The 23,617-nt window shown below is 42.4% G+C and overlaps 1 protein-coding gene across 1 annotated transcript in view; it reads right to left on the bottom strand.

The window, feature by feature from the left end:
• The window catches only part of LOC144491556 (receptor-type tyrosine-protein phosphatase gamma-like), a 711,057-nt gene that overhangs the window by 189,423 nt on the left and 498,017 nt on the right, over positions 1-23,617 (bottom strand). The window contains exon 8 of the mRNA XM_078209530.1: positions 22,387-22,567. Within this exon, the coding sequence (XP_078065656.1) occupies positions 22,387-22,567 (181 nt within the window). The remainder of the gene's footprint in view (positions 1-22,386; positions 22,568-23,617) is intronic.

The following is a 23,617-nucleotide window of genomic DNA, read 5'->3' on the forward strand; positions in this document are numbered from 1 at the left end:
AGTGACATTAAATATTCTATGAAGAATACTTGTTTACGACATTATTTAGACCTGCATTTATTATACTCTTCATGCAGCACTCCCATCAGGGACTCCTCATTAATGAGGTAATGCTCTTCAGCATGTTGCCTGGGCAAAATGCTCTCTAGAAACCTGCAAAACCCAATCATTAAAACCGTAGGTGACTCTAATTTAGTAACTTACTGTATTTGGATATAAGCAGATGTCCTGCAACTGGCTGATAATGTAGCTACCACATAGGATTTCTGAGAATTTGCAACAAATGCCTGTTGTAGTTACAATAATCAATAATTCTGCTTTATTTTAGTTTTCTGTATGCCATATTAACCATATTCTACTGAAGTCCACAATACCATGTATTGCAACCATCAACACTACTTATAAATGATGTATCTGAACATTCTAGTTTGTAAATTCTGAATGCTGAACAATAAATCTCTCAGCTTTTTGAAATCTTCAGCAAAGCAGTTTGTTTCCAGCTGATAGATTCTTTGCAGCCTTACCCCAATCTCTCTGGCAGCCTGATAAATGCTTGCAGCAGAAGTCGGAATATTCTGTGACTAAATGCCAAATAATATTTTCCTTAGGGGATGGAAGGAGTTTACTTTGATGAGTTGTCTGAATGATAGATGTATTATGCAGAGTTTTAAAGAAGAAAACATATGGTACATTGGCTTTTCAAAACTGGTTACACTCTGTTTGGGCTCAGAGACATCTGAACTAGCAACGAAGTGAACATATTGCACGAAAGGCTATAAATGTTGAATATAATGATGAAAAGTGCATATATTTTGCTGTATATCAGAGATAAAATATGATTTCACCTTAAAAAGGTGCTGCTGCAATTAAGCATAAATTGATTCCTAATGCAAAATGAGTTAAATTTCTTTAGTTAAAGCAGTTTTTGCTGATTTATTTACATGTAGTATCCTCAGAACAGTCATATGCAAATCTGAATCCAAGGGTGGCATCTACCATTCTGGAGTCAAAGTTTGGCGCAGGAGTGAAGGTGAGAGCGACTTCTGCTGAGTCGGGGTGGAGTTTGGACAGCTGGCCGCACGCAGTCATGTGCTGTTCAACTCATTTCACGTGCATTAGTGAAGAGCTCGCTGAATCTCACGGTGGGGCAGGATGGAAGTCGCCATTCCCGCCATTACCTCATGGGATCGAAGACATCAGACAGCCATTTCCAGTGCTTCAGAGTCTGCAGGCCACAATCAGTGTGCTGCAGAGAGACAATGTGACAATGTGTGGCCCCATGGTTCGGCAAGGCCTCCCTGCAGGTTCTCCTCCAGGGCATCCAGGAAAAGCGGGAAGTGCTTCCCAGAGGAGACCTTCCCGCATGACCATGGTGGCTTGGCAGGAGGCCACAGCAGAGGTTAGTGACCACGACCCCACAGGAGAACAACCCAGCAGTGCAGGAAAAGGATGAACAATCTGCCCCTCTTCACCACGGTAAGTGACACAGTCTGTTCACTGGTAAGTGACACTCGTAAGGGCATCAGTAATGTAAGTGTGTGTGTGCACAGAGATCTGAGACAGGAGTTTGGGTTGCAGATGGGACTTGTGCACTGAATGTGTGTCAACCATTCCATTTTCTCAATGTTCTATCAGTTGCTGGACATCCTGTTTGTTAATCACTTACTGGGAAGGGCTCAGATGCTGCCAGAGGCATACATGCTCCTAAACTGCTCATACACAAATTGGGATGGCAATCAATCCTTCTGATTGTCTGCAGGACAAAAATGTGCACAACAGAAGGAATCAGGCCAAGATTGGTGCAGCTTTCCTGATCCTCCAATGCTCATCCCATTCAAGAAGGAGGCCGTAAATACAGTGGGTGAGGAGCCTGAAGGCAAGATAGAACTCTTCCAGGAAGCCAATGAAGATGTCTAAGTCTGCAGTTGTCAGATGCGTCACAGAGTGAGACATTGCTTTAATAAGGGATCCTGCAAAGATATCCACTAAATCTTTATTTTCTCCATTCCAGGTACCAACCAGAAAAGGCAGTGGGGGTTGTGGACTAATGTTAATACATTCATATTGATGGGCATACTGGGTTTCCTTGTAGCCTTGTAGCAGGGTGCCGAGGATTTCCACCTGTTCCAAGTAGGCCAGGAGTCCCCTGAAATCAGCCTAAATCTCCTAGTGGCCAAACAAAGCATTTTGGAGCACAACGTCTCCCGACAACAGCTGCCAGGACCAGCCGACATTACTCAGCTACTACCACCTGACCTCCCTAACCATAGAAACCTTACAGTGCAGAAGGCGGCCATTCGGCCCATCAAGTCTACATTGACAACAATCCCACTCCAGGCCATATCCCCACAACCCCACATATTTCCCCCGCTGATACCCCTAACCTACACATCCTGGGACACTAAGGAGCAATTTAGCATGGCCAATCAACCTAACCCGCACATCTTTGGACTGTGGGAAGAAACCGGAGGAAACCCATGCAGACATGAGGAGAATGTGCAAACTCCACACAAACAGTGATACAAGCTGGGAATCAAACCCAGGTCCCTGGAGCTGTGAGGCAGCAGTGCTAACAACTGTGCCACTATGCCGCCCCAAAACATCAGAGATCAGCCAACAGCCAATCACAGATTGGGCTCAGCTACCATCTGACCTTCTCTACATCAGGAACTGACCCCACCACAGACAGCAAAGGCCAAATTGCCAATACAGGAGCCACTTGACAGAAATATCTGCAGGGCCCACAGGCCATATGATTTCTGCTCTAATCAGTTGAAGTGATGCCCACTTGTGCTGCAGAGCTGAAGGAAGCGGCAATGATTCGGAGCCAAGGTTGGGCTCAGCTGATAGTGATTATTGTCATTAATTTGTGTCAGATTGAATTGGTGGTGACCGGCAGACTGTGGCGTGCTTCAGATTTCCATCCCCCAAGAGCAACTGGCAGGGGAAGGAATTATTCAGACTCAACAGTGGAATTTAGTGCAGACAAGTTCATTCCCTCTCACTCAGTATCACAGGACTTTTCTCTGGTTTCACCCACTCACGCCACACCGTCAGCTTTCCGCGATGTCGTTTTTGCCGATGTCTCCTGGAATATGTACAGCCAGCGTTAGCAACCCTCGGGGTCCCTCACTGCAAAGTGACCTGGCAGTGTTCAGAGCTTCCTCCCTGCCTTTTCCTCGAACTTCACTCTCCCCTTCTCTCACTGGCGATCCCCTCCCTGTGACACCTTTCTTGCCTTCATTTACATTTCTCCAGCAATCCTTGGTGAAGGCTGAAGAGTAGTCTCCTAATGTCAGAGCTGATAATGGCAAGTTGCCAGCCTTTGATTGGCTGGCAGCTATCGGGGGTGGGCTTTCTACCCAAGTGAGAGAAGTGGGCAATTAAACACCCCCGTTGGAGTCATGAATCTTGGCAGCATGGCTCCCAATGCCTTTTAGGGACTTAATTCCTTTGCGGTTCCCAGAGATTAGATCAACGGGGATGCTGTCAGTTTTGGAGGCTGACACTGGCAACCCCCCGCCCCTCCACCGCACCCACATTAAATTATGCCATAATTGTGTAAATGAACCCAATCTTGGCAATTTAATAAATATATGTCAAAACTATGAAGTTTATTTCTTGAACTGTTAGTCATTAATTGAAGTTTTAAGATTTCTATTCAAATTACACCAAATTTCCTCAATGGCAGTTTAAAGATCAATTTAGTCAAGTGGAAAACTTATTAATAACATTTTCACTGTGAAATTGTGATTAATATGGCAGTCTGAGGTTCTGAACAATTATAATTTTCTAATCTGATTTCAATTGTATGCATCATTCCAGCTCAGAAGGGAAAATATAGTGAACGCCTACTGCACACTTGCAGATGGACATATCTTCTAATCAATTTGTCAGCCCTAAATTAAATGAAAAATACAAAAAGTTGATAAATTGAACCTGAAAGTAAAAAAGCTTTTGAAATATATTGGAAAGTATATTTAATGATATCAGGTAAAAATGAATGTGTGAATCATCTTGGTATATGATTTTCTGAAGACACAGCAGCCATTACTGATAAAGTCAATGGAAAAAAAAAATCATTATCTGAAAAAAATGTTGCAAATAGCTTTTTCAAACGGAAATTGATGCAGGATAATTCTTTCTGCTTTGTTGGACCAAATTCTTTTGGTGCTCTCGCCCCAAACAAAATTAAAGGGCACTATCTCCTTGGTGATATGCGAAGGAAAGCTCACTCAGTGAGCGCAGGTAGGGTTTGCCTATTGTGGAGTAAAGAACTTAAGAATCAAAGCAAATTTCATCTCATCTTGTGTTAATTAATTTTGCCTTTCGAGAGACTGAAGGTGTACATGTGGATCAGTAAGGGGTGCACAAAAAGACAGATGACTGTGCCAGGGTGAGATGGAGACTGAGTGAGCAGTGAATTAGGTTCATGTGGTAAGCTCTGGGAAGTCCTTTTCAGGTTTAAATATAGATCAAGAATCAAGAGCTAACATGGTACTACCTTTAAGCAAATTAAGTTAGCTTAGACAACTGCCTAGAGTGGCACCTATGGTGGGAAAAACGAGGGGATTATCTACATCTGAACCATGCTGTGATGAGTGTTCTTGCAAATCACATAACTGGGGAAGAAGAGAGAGCTTTAAAGTAAACAAGGGGGTGGTGAGAGATCAAACTTGACTAGATGTAGCAAATCAAGGGGAGATTCAAGGTAGGCAACCATAACAGTAATGTGGGAAATGAGGGTCAGAGAACAGTCGGAAGGAACAGAGAGATAAAACTTATGAATACAACAATAGTCAAGATTAAATGTTGCAAAGATAACAAAAAGACAAAACTAAAGGCTCTGTATCTGAATGTACTTTGCATTCAGAAAGTAAATTAATTGATAGCACACATTGAAGTAAATAAATATGATCTGATACCAATCTGACCTGACTGCAGGACAAGGATTGGGTTCTGAATATTGAGGGGTATATGACAGTTAAGAAGAATTGTTGCTAGGTAAATGTGGAGGGGTAACATTGTTAATCAAGGATGGCATTGGTGCAATAGTTAGAGATGACTTTGGTTCAGATGAGAATGTAGAATTGGATGGAACTGAGGAATAATAGAGGAAAGAATTCACTAGCGGGAATGGTCTACAGGGCCCCTAACAATAACCACAATGTAGTTCAAAGTATACAAGAAGAAACATTTGATTGTTTGTGATACAATGACGGCAATAATCATGGGTGACTTTAATCTACATATAAACTAGAAAAAAGCAGATTAGCATTAGTAGCCTGGTTGAGGAATGCATAGAATGCTTTCGAGATAGTTTCTTAGAGCAGCACATTTTGGAACCAACTCGGGAGCAGGTTATATTAGACATGGTATTGTGTAACAGGATTAATTAATGACCTCAGAGCGAAGGCTCCCATAGGTAGCAGGGAGCACAATTTGGATGAATTTTACATCCAGTTTGAAAGGGGAAAAGAGTGGGTCTAAGACTAGTAAAGTGCAAAAATTTACAACCTTTTGCGCCTTTTACAGGAGCCCTTTAAAGACTATGGTTTAAATTGCTGAAGTTCCAGAAAAACTGTTCATAGATTGTGGATGCAATTTCGTATTGGGATCCTATATTTGGTGTAGGACCCCAATTTGTATAACTAAGTCAGCATGCTGCTGGTTTCAGGCGGATCCCCTGGGTTTCAAAAGATCATGTAATTCAATTTCTCATTAGGTGCACTTCTGGAGTCAATAGGGCATCGGAGATTTTGAACTCTGTTTTGCCCATTTCACACCTGGCATCAATGTCCAATTGCTCTTCTGCTGATTTTGCATCATTGTGTACATCTGGACACGGTGGTGGTGGTGGTGGTGGTGCGGGTGGTGCAGGGGAGCAAAATCCATGCAGTGTAAATGCGAAACAAACTACTGAAATGAATGTGACTTGAAATTCTGATGTTTGATAGTCTTATAAAGTGAAAGAATCACTCTTAATATCTGTGAATAGTCACAATTTTCAAAACGATGCAGATATATTCTAATATTTCTCCCTACTTTGTTAACTTAGTGTTTTTCAAGTGAAGAATGTTGGAATATGTAAATTTTTAAAATTATAAATTGGTAAAAAACACTAAATATTAATGGAATCCAATTAATTCATTGCAAGAGTTATGGGATTAATGAACGTGAGAATTATAAGAAGAAAGCTGAATCACCCTGAATTCATGACTTCCAACTTATTTCCTCAGACTGCGACCAACTAACTTCCTCATATATCATTCCAGTAAGTTTTCCCATATTATCAGCTTTCACTATTTAAATTAAATGATATACTCTATAAATTATCTTCAGTAAAGATCGAGGAAATATGCAAAGCAATGTTGAGTTGAAGTGGGCTTTTTTGAACGCTTCAAACTGATTCAATCTTTAAGTCACTATCAGTGTGAGCCCTCTCATAATTTTGAGCAGTCTGTGTCAGTCAAGTGGAATTTTTTCATCGACTATTTCAATTTGCTAGCGAGGAAGAGTGATAAGGGAGAAATGACAGCAAAATGGCCTCAATAGAAGGCATTCTCTTCAGAGAAACACAAAATAATGAACCACTTTGCAATGAAATCACTGGGGAAAAAATAATAACCTCTTGCTGTGACTGCTGCAGCAGTTCTGTACATGTTTTGTTTACATTGTCCTTCATTCAAAGGCAGCTGTGAACACTTACAGTTGATGGGTTAAGGGGAGCAGCCATTCTTATCCCACTGGGATTCTGGGGAGGATAGCAATTAGTGTAATGACTTAGAACAATTTAAACTTACACCATCCATTTTAGTTGATTTGGAGGCAAGATTGAGATTCTTTTCACACAGAAAACGGTTTAATATTCAACCTCCAAATTTAGAAATAAAACCCGAAATGAAAAAGCTAGCTCATCTTTGACTGCGAGGTAGAATCAACAATAATTTTTTCATATTTGCTGTTGGCTGTGTGTAGATCCAGTGGGTGCAGATGGCTCCCTTCATTGTATCAGCAATCCATTTTGCATAGAAATAGAAATAAAATCAGAAGTAAAATGGGCAGTTGACTTGTCATCACCCACATCACCCCATGTCTTCCATTTTACACTATTGCACAAAGCTAAAATTTGCCCCCATGAATTGTGGGGCTCATAAAACGTTCCTGCCAATTCAGACAAAATACCCTATCAAGTAGTCTAAGTTTTTTTTCATCTAAGATATTTTGGCCATGGAAATAATAGTTATATTGCAGCTTGTCAGATTATTTACCAATCTGTAAATCATTCCATTACTTTACCAAGGGAAGAGTGTAAAGATACAAAAATAACTGATGTCCATGTAAGTGATTTACAGCCAATCTAGTACAATAATATGGGGGTCGGTTAGCTCAGTTGGCTGGATGACTGGTTCATGATGCAGAGTAACACCAACTGCACGGTTTCAATTCCTGTAGCAGCTAAGGTTATTCATGAAGGCCCACCTTCTCAATCTTGCCCCTCACCTGAGGTGTGGTGATGCTCAGGGGATCTTCAGGGTCATTTGGGACTATAACGACTTTACCTTACCTGGTACAACAAAATTCCACAAACAACAATGAGATAAAAGACTAACTAAACCCTAAATATTGCCCAGGACACCAGCAGAACTTCCCTGCTCTTTTCAAACAGTGCTGGGAGATATTTTGCACCCACTAGAGACAGCATGTGGTAGTATTAGTTTAACATCTCATCTGAAAGATGGCATTCCATCAGTTCTGCATTGGAATCTCAGCTTAGATGAGGTGCTGAAGATGCAGGATTAAGGGTTGAACCCACAAACTTCAAACTCACATACATACCATTGAGCCAAGACTGACATCAAGTAACAAGATGCAGGACCAGACTGCCCAAAGTGATAATGCAACCTGTTAAAGAGTGTCAGAAGCCCCAAGACAGAGGGAAATTGGCTGCTAAAAGGCTTAGGATATCACAATACATCCAAATGTCATTGGTATACCTAGTCATTAGGTGGACAGGGCTGATGAGTACTTTGTCTCTGTCTTAATAAGAAGAGGGATGATGCAGACATTCTAGTTAAAGAGGAGGGATGGGAAATATTAGGTACAATAAATATAGTGAGAGAGGAAGTACTAAAGGGACTGGCATCCTTGAAGGTGGATAAATCGCCAGAGCCAAATGGATTATATCTCAGGAAGCCAGGGAGGAAATAGGGAATGCTCTGAGGTTTGGTTTCCAATCCTCACTAGATACAGGTGAGGTCTCCGAGATTGGAGGACTGCAAATGTTGTACTATTATTTTAAAAAGGTGCGAGGATAGGCCAGAAAACTATAGGCCGGTCAGTCTGACATTGGTGGTGTGCAAATTATTGGAAACAATTCTGAGACAAAGGGTAAAGTGCGATTTAGAAAGACATGCATTGATTAGGGATAGCCAGCATGATTTTGTTTGGAGAAGGTCATCTCTTACTAACTTGACAGAACTTTTTGAGGAAGTAACAAGGTGGATTGATGAGGGTAGCGCAGTGCATGTTGTCTACATGGATTTCAGGAAGGCTTTTGACAAATCCCACATGGCAGACTGGTCAGAAAAGTGAGATCTCATGGGTTACAGAGGAAGGTGGCAGGTTGGATCCAAAATTGGCTCAGTGACAGGAAACAAAAGGTAATGGTCAATGGATCTTTTTGTGAATGGAAAGTGATATTCAGCGGTGCTCAGTCTTGGAGCCTTTGCCGATTGTTGTATATATGAATGATTTAGACTTAAAAGTGGGAGACAGGATTGGGAAATTTGCAGGGGACAAAAAATTGGTCTTGTAGTTGATAGTGAAGAGAGTAGTTGTCGACTCCAGAATTATGTCAATGGTTTGGTTGAGTAGGCAGCGAACTGGCAAATGGAATTCAATCTGGGAAAGTGAGAGGCAAACAAAACAAGGAAATGCTCAATAAATGAGAAGCCATATTTTCCTGCCCTGTCTGCCGGTGGTGTTTTCTGGTCCTAACAAAGGCAACCCCCCCCTTCCCGCGGTGGGTTTTTCGGTGGCTGGACTGGTGAGCCATACAAAACACCATAGATATTGGCAGGACCATAAGATCCCTCCGACAGCAAGTCGGCTCCTCTGCCAGAAAACATGCCGCGTCGGAGCTGGAAGATACTATCCATTGAAAGAGGTTGAGGAAATGGGAGACCTTGGAATGCATGTCCACAGATCCTTGAAGGTGACAGGAAAGGTGGACAAGGTGGTCAAGAAAGCACATGGAATGGTTTCCTTTCTTGAGTGAGATATTGAATACAAGGTGGGATTAAAATGAGCAGCTAGTTTCTTTTTTGGTCAGCGCTGACACAATGGGCTGAATGGCCTCTTTCTGTACCGTAGCCTTTCTACAGCTCTATTATTCTACGGAATCAACTTGATGGAGAATAGGTTTAAGGGCAGCACATGAAGATACTATTGGGTAGTCACTGTGACAAAAGAAACACCTGTTGTAAATATAAACAGGCTCAGTACAGTCATTCTGTGATGTACAGTGCAGCATTCTAAAGTTAGTTCGTTCCTCATTTCATGTGAGGTCAGTTTGCAACGGGAGACAGAGTTCTTTCTACATGTCATTTCTTGAACCATTGCCTCCTTAAGTAGATCTCTTTTGAGACATCACAGAGGAGGTTAGTATAGTCCATCATCTCTGGTGAGGAAGTTGATCTTCTCCTGCATACTGCTGCTTCTATTCTGCATCCATGACAAGTACATATATGGGACTATGCATAGTGAAGAAATCTCATTGACTTGAAACTTGGATTTTGTATTTTGGAGATCAATAATCTTGTAGCTGCTGTGCCAACCTAATTCTGTTGGAATAGTTAACAAAAACCCATTTCAATTAAGTGATCAAATGAAAATTCAATTGTTCAAACATGCAAAATCCCGCAAGAGTTCATTCAATCTATTCTCACAGAAAGCTGTGAAGGAAGCTCTGAATCTATGGTGATCAGCTTTCAATGGTCCTTCTGAATCATTTAATTTCTTTGAAGAGTGCCTCATCAATTGCCAATCCACTGATAAACTCAGGCACCAAGTGCCAAACAAGATGAAATGATTAAAAGGAGTGGCACGGTGGCCAGCACTGCTGCCTTAGAACGCCAGGGATCTGGGTTCAATTCTGGCCTCAGGTCATTGTCTGTATGGAGTTTGCACATTCTCCTCGTGTCTGTGTGGGTTTCCTCCGGGTATTCCAGTTTCCTCTCAGTTCAAAGATGTGCGGGTTAGATTGATTGGCCATGCTAAATTGACCCTAGTTTCAGGGGATTAGCAGGGCAAATATTTGGCGTTACGGTAATAGGGCCTGGGTGGGATTTGGTCGGTGCAGACGCGATGGGCCGAATGGCCTCCTTCTGCACTGTAGGGATTCTATGAAATATTCCATTAATTTGCTATGGTTTCAAATTGATCCTATACTTTTGCAATATGCCAAGATGTTCACAAAACCAAGATAAAGCTGTGTCAGCTTTCTAAAAACAAAGCAAAATATCATTGCACCCATTTTCTCTGTAGATATCCAAGTAAGGTCTTTGTTTCAAAAAGAAGGGACTCAAATGGAAATTAAAACAAAAAGGTTGCAAATATGTATGTGATGATATTCTGCCTTTAAGAAATGTATTTTAATCATGTTCCTTTGTAGGGTGTTTCTAGCAGGCCCTGGAAGTTGTCGGCACCATGATGTCTATGGCCGGCATCGTTTATTGCTGCTGAGGCAGTATAATTGATATCATGTTGATTTAAATCTGGCCCAATGCAGTGTTCTGGGGTTTTATGGTCCTTTGGGGAATGCTGACTGGAGCTTGATTTGGGGATGATTGACTGGTCAGGTGATATGCCTGGCAACAGTTTTTCTCAGTAAGGAGTCTAACAACACCAGGTTAAAGTCCAACATGTTTATTTGGTAGCAAATGCCACTAGCTTTTGGAGCGCTGCTCCTTCGTCATGTGAGTGGGAGATCTGCTAACAAACAGCAAACAGGGCATATAAAGACACAAACTCAAGTTACAGAACAATGAATAATGATTGGAATGCGAGTCTTTACAGCTAATCAAGTCTTAAAGGTACAGACAATGTGAGTGGAGAGAGCATTAAGCACAAGTTAAAGAGATGTGTATTGTCTCCAGACAGAATAGCCAGTGAGATTTTGCAAGTCCAGGCAAGTTGTGGGGGTTACAGATAGTGTGACATGAAACAAAGATCCCGGTTGAGGCCGTCCTCATGTGTGCGGAACCTGGCTATCCAGTCTCTGCTCAGCGACTCTGCGCTGTCGTTTGTCATGAAGGCCGCCTTGGAGAACGCTTACACGAATATCAGAGGCCGAATACCCGTGACCGCTGAAGTGCTCCCCAACAGGAAGAGAACAGTCTTGCCTGGTGATTGTCGAGCGGTGTTCATTCATCTGTTGTCGTAGCGTCTGCATGGTTTCCCCAATGTACCATGCCTCGGGACATCCTTTCCTGCAGCGTATCAGGTTGACAACGTTGGCCGAGTTGCAAGTGTATGTACCGCGTACCTGGTGGATGGCGTTCTCACGTGAGATGATGGCATCTGTGTCGATGATCCGGCACGTCTTGCAGTGGTTGCTGTGGCAGGGTTGTGTGGTGTCATGGTCACTGTTCTCCTGAAGGCTGGGTAGTTTGCTGCGGACAATGATCTGTTTGAGGTTGTGCGGTTGTTTGAAGGCAAGAAGTGGGGGTGTGGGGATGACCTTGACGAGATGTTTGTCTTCATCAAAGACATGTTGAAGGCTCCGGAGGAGATGTCGTAGCTTCTCCGCTCCGGAGAAGTACTGGACGACGAAGGGTACTCTGTCCACCGTGTCCCGTGTTTGTCTTCTGAGGAGGTTGGTGCGGTTTTTCGCTGTGGCGCGTTGGAACTGTCGATCGATGAGTCGAGCGCCATATCCTGTTCTTCTGAGGGCATCTTTCAGCATCTGGAGGTGTCTGTTGCAATCCTCCTCATCCGAGCAGATCCTGTGTATACGGAGGGCTTGTCCATAGGGGATGGCTTCTTTAACGTGTTTAGGGCGGAAGCTGGAGAAGTGGAGCATCGTGAGGTTATCCGTGGGCTTGCGGTACAGTGAGGTGCTGAGGCGACCATCCTTAATGGAGATGCCTGTGTCCAAGAATGCAACCGATTGCGGAGCGTAGTCCATGGTGAGTCTGATGGTGGGATGGAACTTGTTGATGTCATCATATAGTTGTTTCAGTGATTGTTCGCCATGAGTCCAAAGGAAGAAAATGTCATTGATGTATAGCATCGGTTGAAGGTCCTGTGCGGTGAAGAAGTCTTGTTCGAACCTGTGCATGAAGATATTGGCATATTGAGGTGTGACTTTGGTCCCCATGGCTGTTCCGTGTGCCTGGATGAAGAACTTGTTGTTGAGGGCGAAGACATTGTGGTCCAGGATGAAGCGGATGAGTTGTAAAATTGCATCTGGAAACTGGCAGTTGTCGGCGTTGAGTACTTAGGGAGTTGCAGCAATGCCATCATCGTGGGGGATGTTGGTGTAGAGTGCCGAGATATCCATTGTGACGAGGAGTGCTCCTGGTTCAACTGCTCCATGTGTACTGAGTTTCTGTAGGAAGTCCGTAGTGTCGCGACAAAAGCTGGGGGTTCTTTGTACAATGGGTTTCAGGATGCCCTCGACATAGCCGGAGAGGCTCTTGCACAGGGTCCCATAGCCCGATACGATGGGACGGCCGGGTGTGTTTGCCTTGTGCATCTTTGGGAGGCAGTAGAGATCTCCAACGCGGGGAGTATGTGGGATGAGAGCACGGAGGGTGTTCTGAAGGTCCGGATCAAAGGTCTTGATCAGAGTGTTGAGTTGACGGGTGTGTTCTTTGGTCGGATCTGCGGGTAACTGTCTGTAGTGTTCCTCGTTGTTCATCATCATGAACAGTTTTTCCCCCACAGGGAAGTCCAAGTTTTAGTTTCATTTCCTCAGTTGCTGCTAGAAGCTGGTTGAAGAAGAGAGTGTCTCTCTCTCTCATTCCTGAGGCTTGCTGAAAGTTTCAGGACTTTGGAGGTTCAGAGAATTGATCCAACATTCAAAGGACCAATTCACAGCTGGTGTAAAAAAAGCTGAAAATCCAGCATCATGTGAGCATACTTGTTTTTGTGCCAAGTCTAGGGAAGGGTATTTTTTTTATGGGATGGTGTTTGACTTGGAACAACATAGATAGCTAGCTTTAAGGTTTATACTGTGTTGTGTTTAATTCTTGTAATTGGTAAAAGTTATGCTAATTTATTTTGGTTATATTTTAACTGTGTTCTTAAATAAAATATTTGCTAAAAGCTTCCTAGTAAATGAAACACCTCATGCTCATCCTAATGCCAAAATCAAATGTAAAACTTAGGGTCTAGACTAACTTCATAAAACATCTTGGGAGCTCCTGGCCTCGGTCTTAACATATAGCAGGTCCTTCAAAATCTGAGAAGCCACATGTTTTGGGTGTAGACATTCCTTCAGAACTAGAATCTGGACTCTAAGTGAGCCCTTAACAGGGACTGGCTAACAGTTCAATTTCCAGCTGAATCATTAATGTGCCATCTTCAGGTGCTGATGAATCCGCTTTGTGTTTTGAATGGGTAGTGGTTTTAATTTAGCGTTTCCAATCTTTTACTATTTATTTGTTTTTGTAAGATTTAAGTTGAGTTTTGCAAATATTTAACTTTCCTGTGAACTGATGAGATCACAAAACAGTGGCATGGGCTATACCTCGATTGGTTCAAATATGTGGTTGCTTGATTTTAAATCAATTCATTGTTTATCTAGATACTGCATACCTCAGTTCCAATTTAATTCCTCTCCAGTCAGTTTTCTTCAGATTTGACTCAAACTGATTCCACCAGTGACCTCTGGTGAGGCACAATAACATCACAGTCATAAACACTTCACTTTTTTTGCCCAACATGGCGCCGGTACGAGGCGACTTCTTGCAAGCTGTGCCCAGCATACCTTCTTTTACTCTCGTTCTATGCTCCTAAAACTTTATTCCAACTCTTTTAAACTCTCTAACAATGCTTTACTTCAACCTCTATCTCTATATCCTAGCTATGACTGTAACACTGCAGTGTTAACATAAGCCTTACTTGTGATGAATAAATAAATAAACAAGCAGAACTACATTTTACACTCTCTTCTTTCCTTCTCTATGAATGGTATGCTTTTTCTGTATAGCACGCAATGAACAATACTTTTCACTATACTAAAACATGTGACAATAATAAATCAAATAAAACAGACACCAGTTGAGCTTGCTTGTTCAACAATGAACTTTTCATTCTTCACTAGTTCAAATTAGACAAAAGATAAAATAGAAAATATTTCGCCTACGAGTCCTGCTAATATTTAAATGTGTCCAAAAAAACTGAAGTCTTGATTTTAAAATTTTAATCCTCGTTTTCAAATCCCTCCTTATCTCTGTGATCTCCTCCACTCCCACAACCCTCTGAGCTATCCACACTCCTCTAATTTTGGCCTCTTGTGCATCCCCCATTTTAATTGTTCCACCGTTGATGGCCGTGTCTTCAGATGTTCAGACCCTAAGCTCTGAAGTATTGTCCTCTCTGCCGCGCTTCCCTCCTTTAACGCACTCCTTAAAATCTATCTCTTCAGCCAAACCTTTGGTCATCTCATGTGGCTCGGTGTCATACTCTGTATTGTAATGCTCCTGTGAAGCACCAATATGTTGAAGGTATTATATAAATTATTTAAAGGTAAGTTATTGTTGTATTTATTATGAGAGCATAATGAAACAAATAAAAAAACAAGTTTACTTATCCACTTTTTCCCCCAGTGACAATAAAGGTAAGGTGGTATGATCTTGTAACAATTATCTATTTTAGTCCCATGTTGAAAAATTTGAAGTTAAGTTTACGTTGCCATCGGACATTGCATTGAGCACAGTGGTCAGCCTTCTGCAAATGTGCAGTGTCGTATCAATTGCTTCAGGCAGGATGTCAGAGGTGCTGTCTTTTGGATGAGATGTTAAACTCAGGCCCCATCTGTCAGCTCAAGTGAATGTAAAATATCCCATGGCACCATTTCTAAGAAGAGCAGGGGAATTATTCCCAGAGTTGTGGTCAAATATTTATCCCTCAATCAACAACATAAAAAACAGATCATCTGTTGTTTATCAGATTGCTATTTGTGGGAATTTGACAAGTGCAAGTTGGCTGCCATATTTCTGACATTAGAAAAGAGACGACACTTCAAAAGTGCTTCAATGAATTGGCTGTAAAAGGCTTTGCGATTTCTGGTGGTCGTGAGAAGTGCCATATAATGCAAGTCTTTTTTCTGGTGTAAAACATTTACAAATGAGTTAGATGATACCAGTGCTGCCATATTTTTGTCAGAGTGTCTTCATCTCTAACCGAGTTTGAGCTCTGTATTCACTGTTTGAGAAACGCTGAATAATCCTGCACAGTTGCAAAGACTTTTCATTCAGAAAAAAACTCCACTTTGGAATTATAAAGAACTACATATGACACAGAACAGGGCATTCTAAACAATCAATATGTGCCACTGTTTATGCTCTATCCTTCCTCATCTAATTCTACTGGCATAACTCTTTATTTCCTTCTCCCTCAAATACTGGTCTAGTTATACCTGAGATGCATCTGTTCTATTTGCCTTAGCTGCACTCTGTGGTGCCGAGTTCCACATTCTCACCACTCTCTCGGTAAGGACTTTCTTTTTGATTCCCTATTTGATTTCTTGGTAACCATTTTAAAATGATGATTCATTCTATCCAAGGTGTCTGATAATTTTAAAGATCATTATGAGTTCACTCCTTAGCTAGCCTGATCATCTTTCTCCTGACAAGTGTAGTCTTGCTGTTCTTGGTACCATCTTTGTAAAGCTGGTTTTGCACACTCTCCAGTGCCTCTATTTTGTTTTTTAAATAATATGCCAATCAAAATTGTTAATAGTTCTTCAAGTGTGGGTTAAACCTCAGTTCAATACAAGTTCAACATAACTTCTCTATTTTTTCAATTCTCTCCCTCTAGTAATAAATCAGAGTGATAGGTTTGCATTTTCATGGTCTTATTAACCTGATACTTATAGTGAATTGTGAATTGGTACACCCAAATCCCTTTGCTCCTCTCTGTCCCATTAAAATTTTTATTTTCCAAATAATATGTGATGTTATTTTTCATACCAAAATGTAATACCTCATACTAAAGAATTGAAATTCATTTTCCAATTATATGTCCATTCCACAAGTTTATCAGAGACTTTGAGGGGGATTCTCCAGGTCCAATAGTTCCCGGCAAGTATCGTGATGGCCCGGAGAATCGGGAGTCAGTGGAAAAAATGGGTTCTGAGCCAGTTGCCAAACACGTTGCGACCCTCGCAGGCCACGCTGCTGCGCACATTCAAATTCAGTACTTAAAATGTAATTAGCGGGCTCGAAACATGATTCAAATAGCTCTTGCTGTTCACCCGCCTTCCCAGTGGGATCTGCACCAGGCAGGATTTCATACAGGTTCTCACAAGTTCTCCACTCAAGCCCCCTCCTACTCATTTTCCAATTATATGTCCATTCCACAAGTTTATCAGAGACTTTGAGGGGGATTCTCCAGGTCCACACAGCTGCCTTTCCCCCTCAGACACCCCACACAGCCCCCTTCCCTCCTCAGGCCCCCCTCCACCCCTGGACCTTTCACTGAGACTCCCTCTCCTTCCAGACCCCCACTCAGCCCTCCCTCCCCTCTCAGACTTCCACACAGGACCCCTTCCCTGTCAGACCCCTGATTCAGCCTCCCTTCAGGCCACGCGCCTTGGCCAACAGTGCACTGTCCCCTAGCCTGGTGCCTTGAGCCCCTAGGGCACTCAAAGAAGTAGGTCCAATGGCCATTTGCTCTTCTCCTGCTGCCAGGTTGCAAAGGACAGGGGTTGGGTGGGCTTGGGCTGGGGGCAATGGGTTCGCTGAACTGCCCCTTCTAGCCCTGGCAGATCTGAAGATCACCCCGGCACTGTGATTTCAGGTAGTCCTATAATCAATATTTGCATTCCTGCCTGTTAGCAGGGCAAATTCTGAAGTGGCCAGGTCTCTTTTAACCTCCATGCCCCCTTTATGTATCACCAGTTCAGATGCACAATGACAGCAAGTTTTCATTCAAAAACCTGCGAAAAGCTGAAGCATAATGAATGAGCGCGGTTCCTTTGCTGCTCACTGCAAAATCTGGGTTTGTTACTTGCTAGAGCAATCTAAAATTGTTCTGCTCTTTCCCTATTTTCTCCTATTTTCCTCTGCTTCAAATATTTATCCATGCTCCCCTTAAAAGATGCAACAGTCTCTGTGATTTAACACTGGCCTAATCAATATTTGTACCAATTCATTATCACTTCTTTCCACTCAAACTGTATACACCTATTTAAAAAACCCTTTTTAATGATGACCTGCAATTGAGAAAATTGCACATATGAACTTGTAGGTTTCTCTATCCAAAACATTTTATGCTCCAACAATTCTCCATGCACATACATCTTTCCTAATTACTTTCCTCACTTTTCGCAATAATTTTAAATTGATGACTACACATCAGTAACTTTTCAGTCAGACGAAATAGTCTTTCCCTATTCACTTTACCAAAATCAATAATTTTAAATAGCTCTATTAAGTCTGCTCTTCAATTTCTTTGTGTGAGATCAAAGAGTTCAAGTATCTCAGTTCTCCCATCCTAATTGCTGTTTTACACCTGATATCATTCTGGTGAGCTTACTTCGAACATTTTCTATGAGGGGCGAATTCTCTGACTTCACTGCGCCATCAGTAGATCACACTTAAAAATCCATTTTGTGCCCAGTTTGCAATTTTCCAGGCCCCTTTCTAACACCGCGAATTGTTTCACACCTATCTATCCCCAAATACATTCTATCCCGGAGTATAATTTCCGCCCACCCGTGTCCTCTTGGTTACCCTTCAACTTTTTCACCTTACGGAGCCTGCCACTATATCTCAGTGACTCCCCAAGATGCACATCAGAGGTGGAGGCTGTCTGCTGTGTTTCACGCCCCATGGACTTTGATGCCCTTGGCAGGCATCTCCTGAATGGCCAGGGCATGGGGGGGCCCAGCTGACTTTCAAGTGTCACGGATGCAGCCATGCCACTCAGCTCAACTAGCTGCCTGAGCGATGTACTGATGTCGGGGGGATTTGGAAGGGCTGGAGCTGGCAGAGGTCTCCTTCAGCCCTTCCTCATCCCTCGAGCTGCTTGTGGGCCCCTGGGTCACTCCATGGGATGGCGGGGCAGTTACAGAAGCCTCTGTATCACTTGACCCAGTCCGGGATGACTGACAGCATTGGCACCATGGTGTGTAAGCCCTCAGCAATGGCCCTGAGAGTCTGGGCAAAGCTCTGGAGCCCCTCAGCAATTGCCCTCTGAGACTGGGCCAAGCTCTCAAAGCCCGGAGCCATGGCCCTCAGTGACTCTGCCATGCCTTGGACACTATCACCCATGGCTACCATTTCCTGCCCCAGGCTCACCACCGTGGTCACTATCCTTGCAGTGTCAACCTGGGTACCATGCAATGCCAGCATCATCTCCTTTAGCTAAAGGCTGTTGGACTTCTTCAAACAGCCTCACAGCTGCTGGAATGTATCCAACGCACCCTCCTGCAGTCCCCGTCTCTGCTTCTGCCTCCCCAGCAGCAAGGTGAGAACCTTTTCCGGCGGCCTGGCATCTGGCTGGGGGCCAGCTGTGCCCTTGGATCTGCACGTCTCTGCCGGCCTGATCTCTCAAACATTCCCACCTCCACCTGATGCATGTACATCATCAACTTTGTGGTACACACCAGAAAGTGATCCCAAAGCCTGTCTGCTAACTGCACCCACTGAGGTGTGTGTCTCTGCGTTGGTGGATGGTTGGGTGCATGCCGACGTCACAGTCACTCACAGCCCTCTCAGGTGGCTCCCCTGATAGCTCCATCGCATATTCTTCAAAGGGAGTCAGGAGATGCAATTCAGGGATTTCACTGCCTGTCTTCTCCCATTCTCTGTGGAGATATAAGGGAATGATTGAGAGCTTCATGGCTGGTGGCCAGGCAGGGTGAAGGGGAATGGGTGGCATTGCTTGGCACTGTGTCTCACCAGGCCACGGTTGTGACGGGTTGTGTTGTGCCAGAGTTATCTGAGGAGGGTGCTGGGGGAGTGGGGGGGGCGGGGACGAGACGGTCTTGGGGTGTGGTAGACATTCCAGGTGTGACGGACGGGACTGATGCTTGGATGAGATGGATGAGCACTCACCCCGACAGCCTGAATAAGGTCATTCACTTTCTTCCGGCACTGGCCTACTGTCTTGCATGTCAGGCTGTGGGCATTGATTGCCACAGCCACCGCTTCCCAGGCTGCATTGGAGTCCCTGCTGCTGGGTTGTCATCCCTTCTGGGGGGTACAGGATGGCCCACCTTTCCTCCATGGCGTTCAGCAGTTGTCTGAGCTCTCCCTCTGTGAACTGTGGGGCTGGTCTGCGTGCTGCCATCTTCCTGGCGTGACTGGCTATGAGTGCACAGGGAACGTTTAAATGCAGCTCCCCCTTGTTAATGGCGTGCAGCTGCGGCCATCTCCGGCGAGTCACGTGCCTGGAGACTACATAATGGTGTTATTCACACGATGGCTCTTTCAGTGCACTTAGTGTCAGTGGATTGCGATGCAGAGTGTGCTGAGGTGGCCGACGTGGATCATTCCATTGTTCTCGCCATATGACACTTCGAAATATTTTGGGAGAATTCCATCCCAGGTCTTTTAATGCCCTTTCTTCAATGGAATTCACAAAGTTTCACACCGGCATTTAACACTGACCTAATCAATGTGTGTACAAATTCATTATCATTTTTTTTTCTGATACTGTATACACCTATTTATAAAGCCCAACATTTCAGTACCCTTTTTAATGATGACCTGCAGTTGCACATTTAAGGAATTGTGTATATGAACTTGTAGGTCCCTCTGTCTACCCAATTCTTCAGAATACTTCCAAGTGTATCCCACTATTCCTATTTTCTTTTCTCTTTGGGGCAGTTCTCTTTAAATTGACTGTTCTCTTCAATTTGGTGCCAATCTCAAATTTAGAAATGGTGGTTGGAATTTTGCGGCCCACCTGAGGGCAGGTTGGAAGGGGGGAGAGTCCTAAAATTCAGCACCATGGCAGTAATGTCATTCCCATTACCTGTTCACCCACTCCCACTGCAGTTTTATGTTTTTCCAAAATGTCGCGCTATCGTGTTTATTCACAATAAAGTAGATCAGCTATTTTGCTAACTTATACCTTTCTGCAGTTTTTTACACTTCTTGACATTTGCCAAATCTTCTACTTTTGTATCATCAGCAAAGGTTGACATAATGTTCCCTATAACCAGTCCAAATCATCTATACATACAGAGAACAAAAGCAATCCAACATCGACAGCTTGTTATTATAATTTCCAACCATTCTTCTAATGCTCATTTGCCATGTCTGATTGTTGTTCATCAGCCAGCTTTCTATTTATATTTCCTCTGAGACACCTTATAAAAATTCCATCTTCTCAAAAACAAAAACTTGCACCACTTTGTAACTTGCTGTTCTTCACCAACAACTGCGCAGTTCCTCATTAAATCCTGACAGTGCAGGAGGAGGCCATTTGTCCAAACAAGTCTGCACCGACCCTGCAAAAGGGCACTCCACCCAGGCCCACTTCTGCCCTACCTCCGTAATCCCATGGTCAATCCACCTAACCTGCACATCTTTGGACATATTAACATTTATTTTTCATTATTTGCATGTGAAATAATTTTTTTAAACTAAATTCAATGAAGTATAAACTATTATTTGAGGCACAGTGGTTAGCACTGCTGCCTCTCAGCGCCAGGGATCTGGGTTTGATTCCCGGCCTGGGTCACTGTGTGTGGAGTTTGCATGTTCTCCTCGTGTTTCCATGGGTTTCCTCAGGGTGCTCTGGTTTCCTCCCACAGTCTGAAAGACGTGCTGGTTAGGTGCATTGACCCGAACAGGCGCCGGAGTGTGGCGACTGGGGGAATTTCACAGTAACTTCTTTGCAGTGTTAATATAAGCCTTACTTGTGACTAATAAATAAACTTTACTTTAAAAAAAATTAAGGAAAATAATATCATAATCTTGCTGTAATCTTTCCAATACTAAGTGTCAATCTCATTGTTGCTGATGGGACCTTGCTGTATGCAAATTGGCTTCCATTTATGCTTCCAATGCAACAGCGATTATACTTTGAAATTTAGTGACTACAAACTACTTTTGAACATCCGACGAAATCCTACCAAGGAAAGGCACTACATAAATTTATTCCCTCTTCACAGCAGCTGCTGCATTTTCTATTTTCTTGAAATCAAACCTTTTGATCCTTTAAAAGTAGGGAAGAACAAAGTGCTGCAGGAAGTTTTGTAACTATTGACAATAATTTGAAAGCACTAGGACACTTTACGCCACAGCAGGAGCACATTAAAGCACTAAGTTCAAAATCAATCACAAAGGGGCACGATTTTCAGTTCTTTGGCAATCTTTTGTTTAAAATCACACATCATGATAAAAATCACGCTTAAATTCAAATATCACTTTCACATAACGTCACTGTTAGAAAACAATGCATATTACCACACTTCTACTGTCCTAGGGCAATCATTTTTCAATTTGATATCGATTTTTAAACCAATTATTCAGTTTCAAACGAGTAAAACAAAATACAAAACATTAAATTACCACAGTAATTGTTTCATTGCTGATTCATGCATTTTAGTTTTTATATCAGCAATTAAGTAATAGGTTAATTAAGGTCCCACAAAACAACTTTTACTAAGCAAAGCCATTGGTTCTCCAAAAATCTCAACAGATGTTACAAAGAAAAGCCTTTTTGGAGGGAGAATGTTTTCAAGACCTTAATCTAAGTGGTTTATACATTAGCTTTCAATATATTCATTAGCTTCAAAGAGAGCAAAGCACAGTTTTTAAAAAATTCAATAAAGATTCTACGTTCCATTTTAAAAACCAATTTAGATGGATCCGATATAAAAGGAAAATCCTACGCTTGCTGCAAATTTGAAATAAAAACAGAAAGTGCAGAAAATACTCAGCAGATCTGGCAGCATCTGTGGAGAGAGATACAGAGTTACAATTTCAAGTCAAGTATTACTCTTCCTCAGAAGCGTTCTGAACTTCTGAATTTCTGAATGAGATGTCGCATTCAATTTGAAACGGTAGTTGAATCTGAAAGATAGTGTATGACTCCACTTCACTGATTCAGAATACACAAACCATTTTACCCTACACTCTGTATATCACTTTAATCAACGTAGCTACTTGATTAAAGAGCTAACAGAAATAAAAATACCTTCTGTAAAATGTAGGATCCCCGGGTTCTCAGTTGCCTGGTTCCATGAGTCTTTGACTACAGACTTGTAGACCACCCTGTCATTCAGATTCTGTTGTGGTCGGAAGTTGTTCCTCAAGTACTCCAATGATTTGACATGATCTTGCTGTTCAGTGGTAAATATGGAATAAAAAGCATCCAGCTGCACAAAGCAATCAAACATGAAGAAATTAATAGTGGTTCGAGAATGAATCATTCATAATGGAATATCTAGGTTACAAAATGCCAGGAAACCATGATGCCAAACTGATTTGTAGAGGAAGCAGAGCTACCCATTGAATTAATGCCAGCAATTTTATCTAGTCCCTGTCTTGCCACACTATGAGAAAATACAAAACCTGAAGCTCCAACAGTAGTTTCAGCCAACCTCATTATTAAAAGGATAAGAGTTCAAATTTAAAAATCAGAGGACAATATGATTTAATTTCATGTAATATTGTTATTGAAAATTATTTTATTTATTGAGATAAAATCAATACTTGAGTTTTAAGCATTATTCTTTGAACAACCGCATTTCAGTGACTTAAAAAAGCAGCTTCTAAGATCACCAAATATTAATATAGATGTATCCTGCAGATTACAAAGATATTGTAATGGAACCAGATTGTCCACAAGAACCTATCAGTGGCAATCAATTTTGAGGAATGTGAATCGTTCATCTCCTGAACAATTCACAAAACATCTTGACAATCCTGTGTATCCAACTAGGTGTGGAACAAGGCATTAGATACAATCACTTTGAACAAGCAACTCTGGCTGAGAAAGGAACTCTTCTAGCCATAATCTAATCATGTCTATAGACCTGGAACCAACTTATTATGACCGTGTTTGAGTAACTGGTCAGTTGGTGAGAGGGGGAATCATGAGATGAGCCAACTCACCCTCTTTTTTGTTTTAAGAAACTGCTTTTCATCAGGGAAGAGAACAAAAGAAGCAGAGAACACTGGAAGCAGAGACATAGAAGGAGGACTCTGAACGGGCTTTCTCTCTTCTCCATCTATTATGCAAGCTTGAGCCCCACCAGTTGACTATCTGCACATTGCAGGCAATATTTTTAAGAATCAACCCAGCAGTTGCTGACTCCAGAAGAGAAGATATAAATCATCCATCAAAATCTTTTTAAATTGTCTCAAAACAGAATCTAAAAAGACCATCAAGCCCAGTATGAAACCACCCAAGGCATCAATCTACC

Source organism: Mustelus asterias, chromosome 3 (genome assembly GCF_964213995.1).
Source record: "Mustelus asterias chromosome 3, sMusAst1.hap1.1, whole genome shotgun sequence".
NCBI lineage: Eukaryota > Metazoa > Chordata > Chondrichthyes > Carcharhiniformes > Triakidae > Mustelus > Mustelus asterias.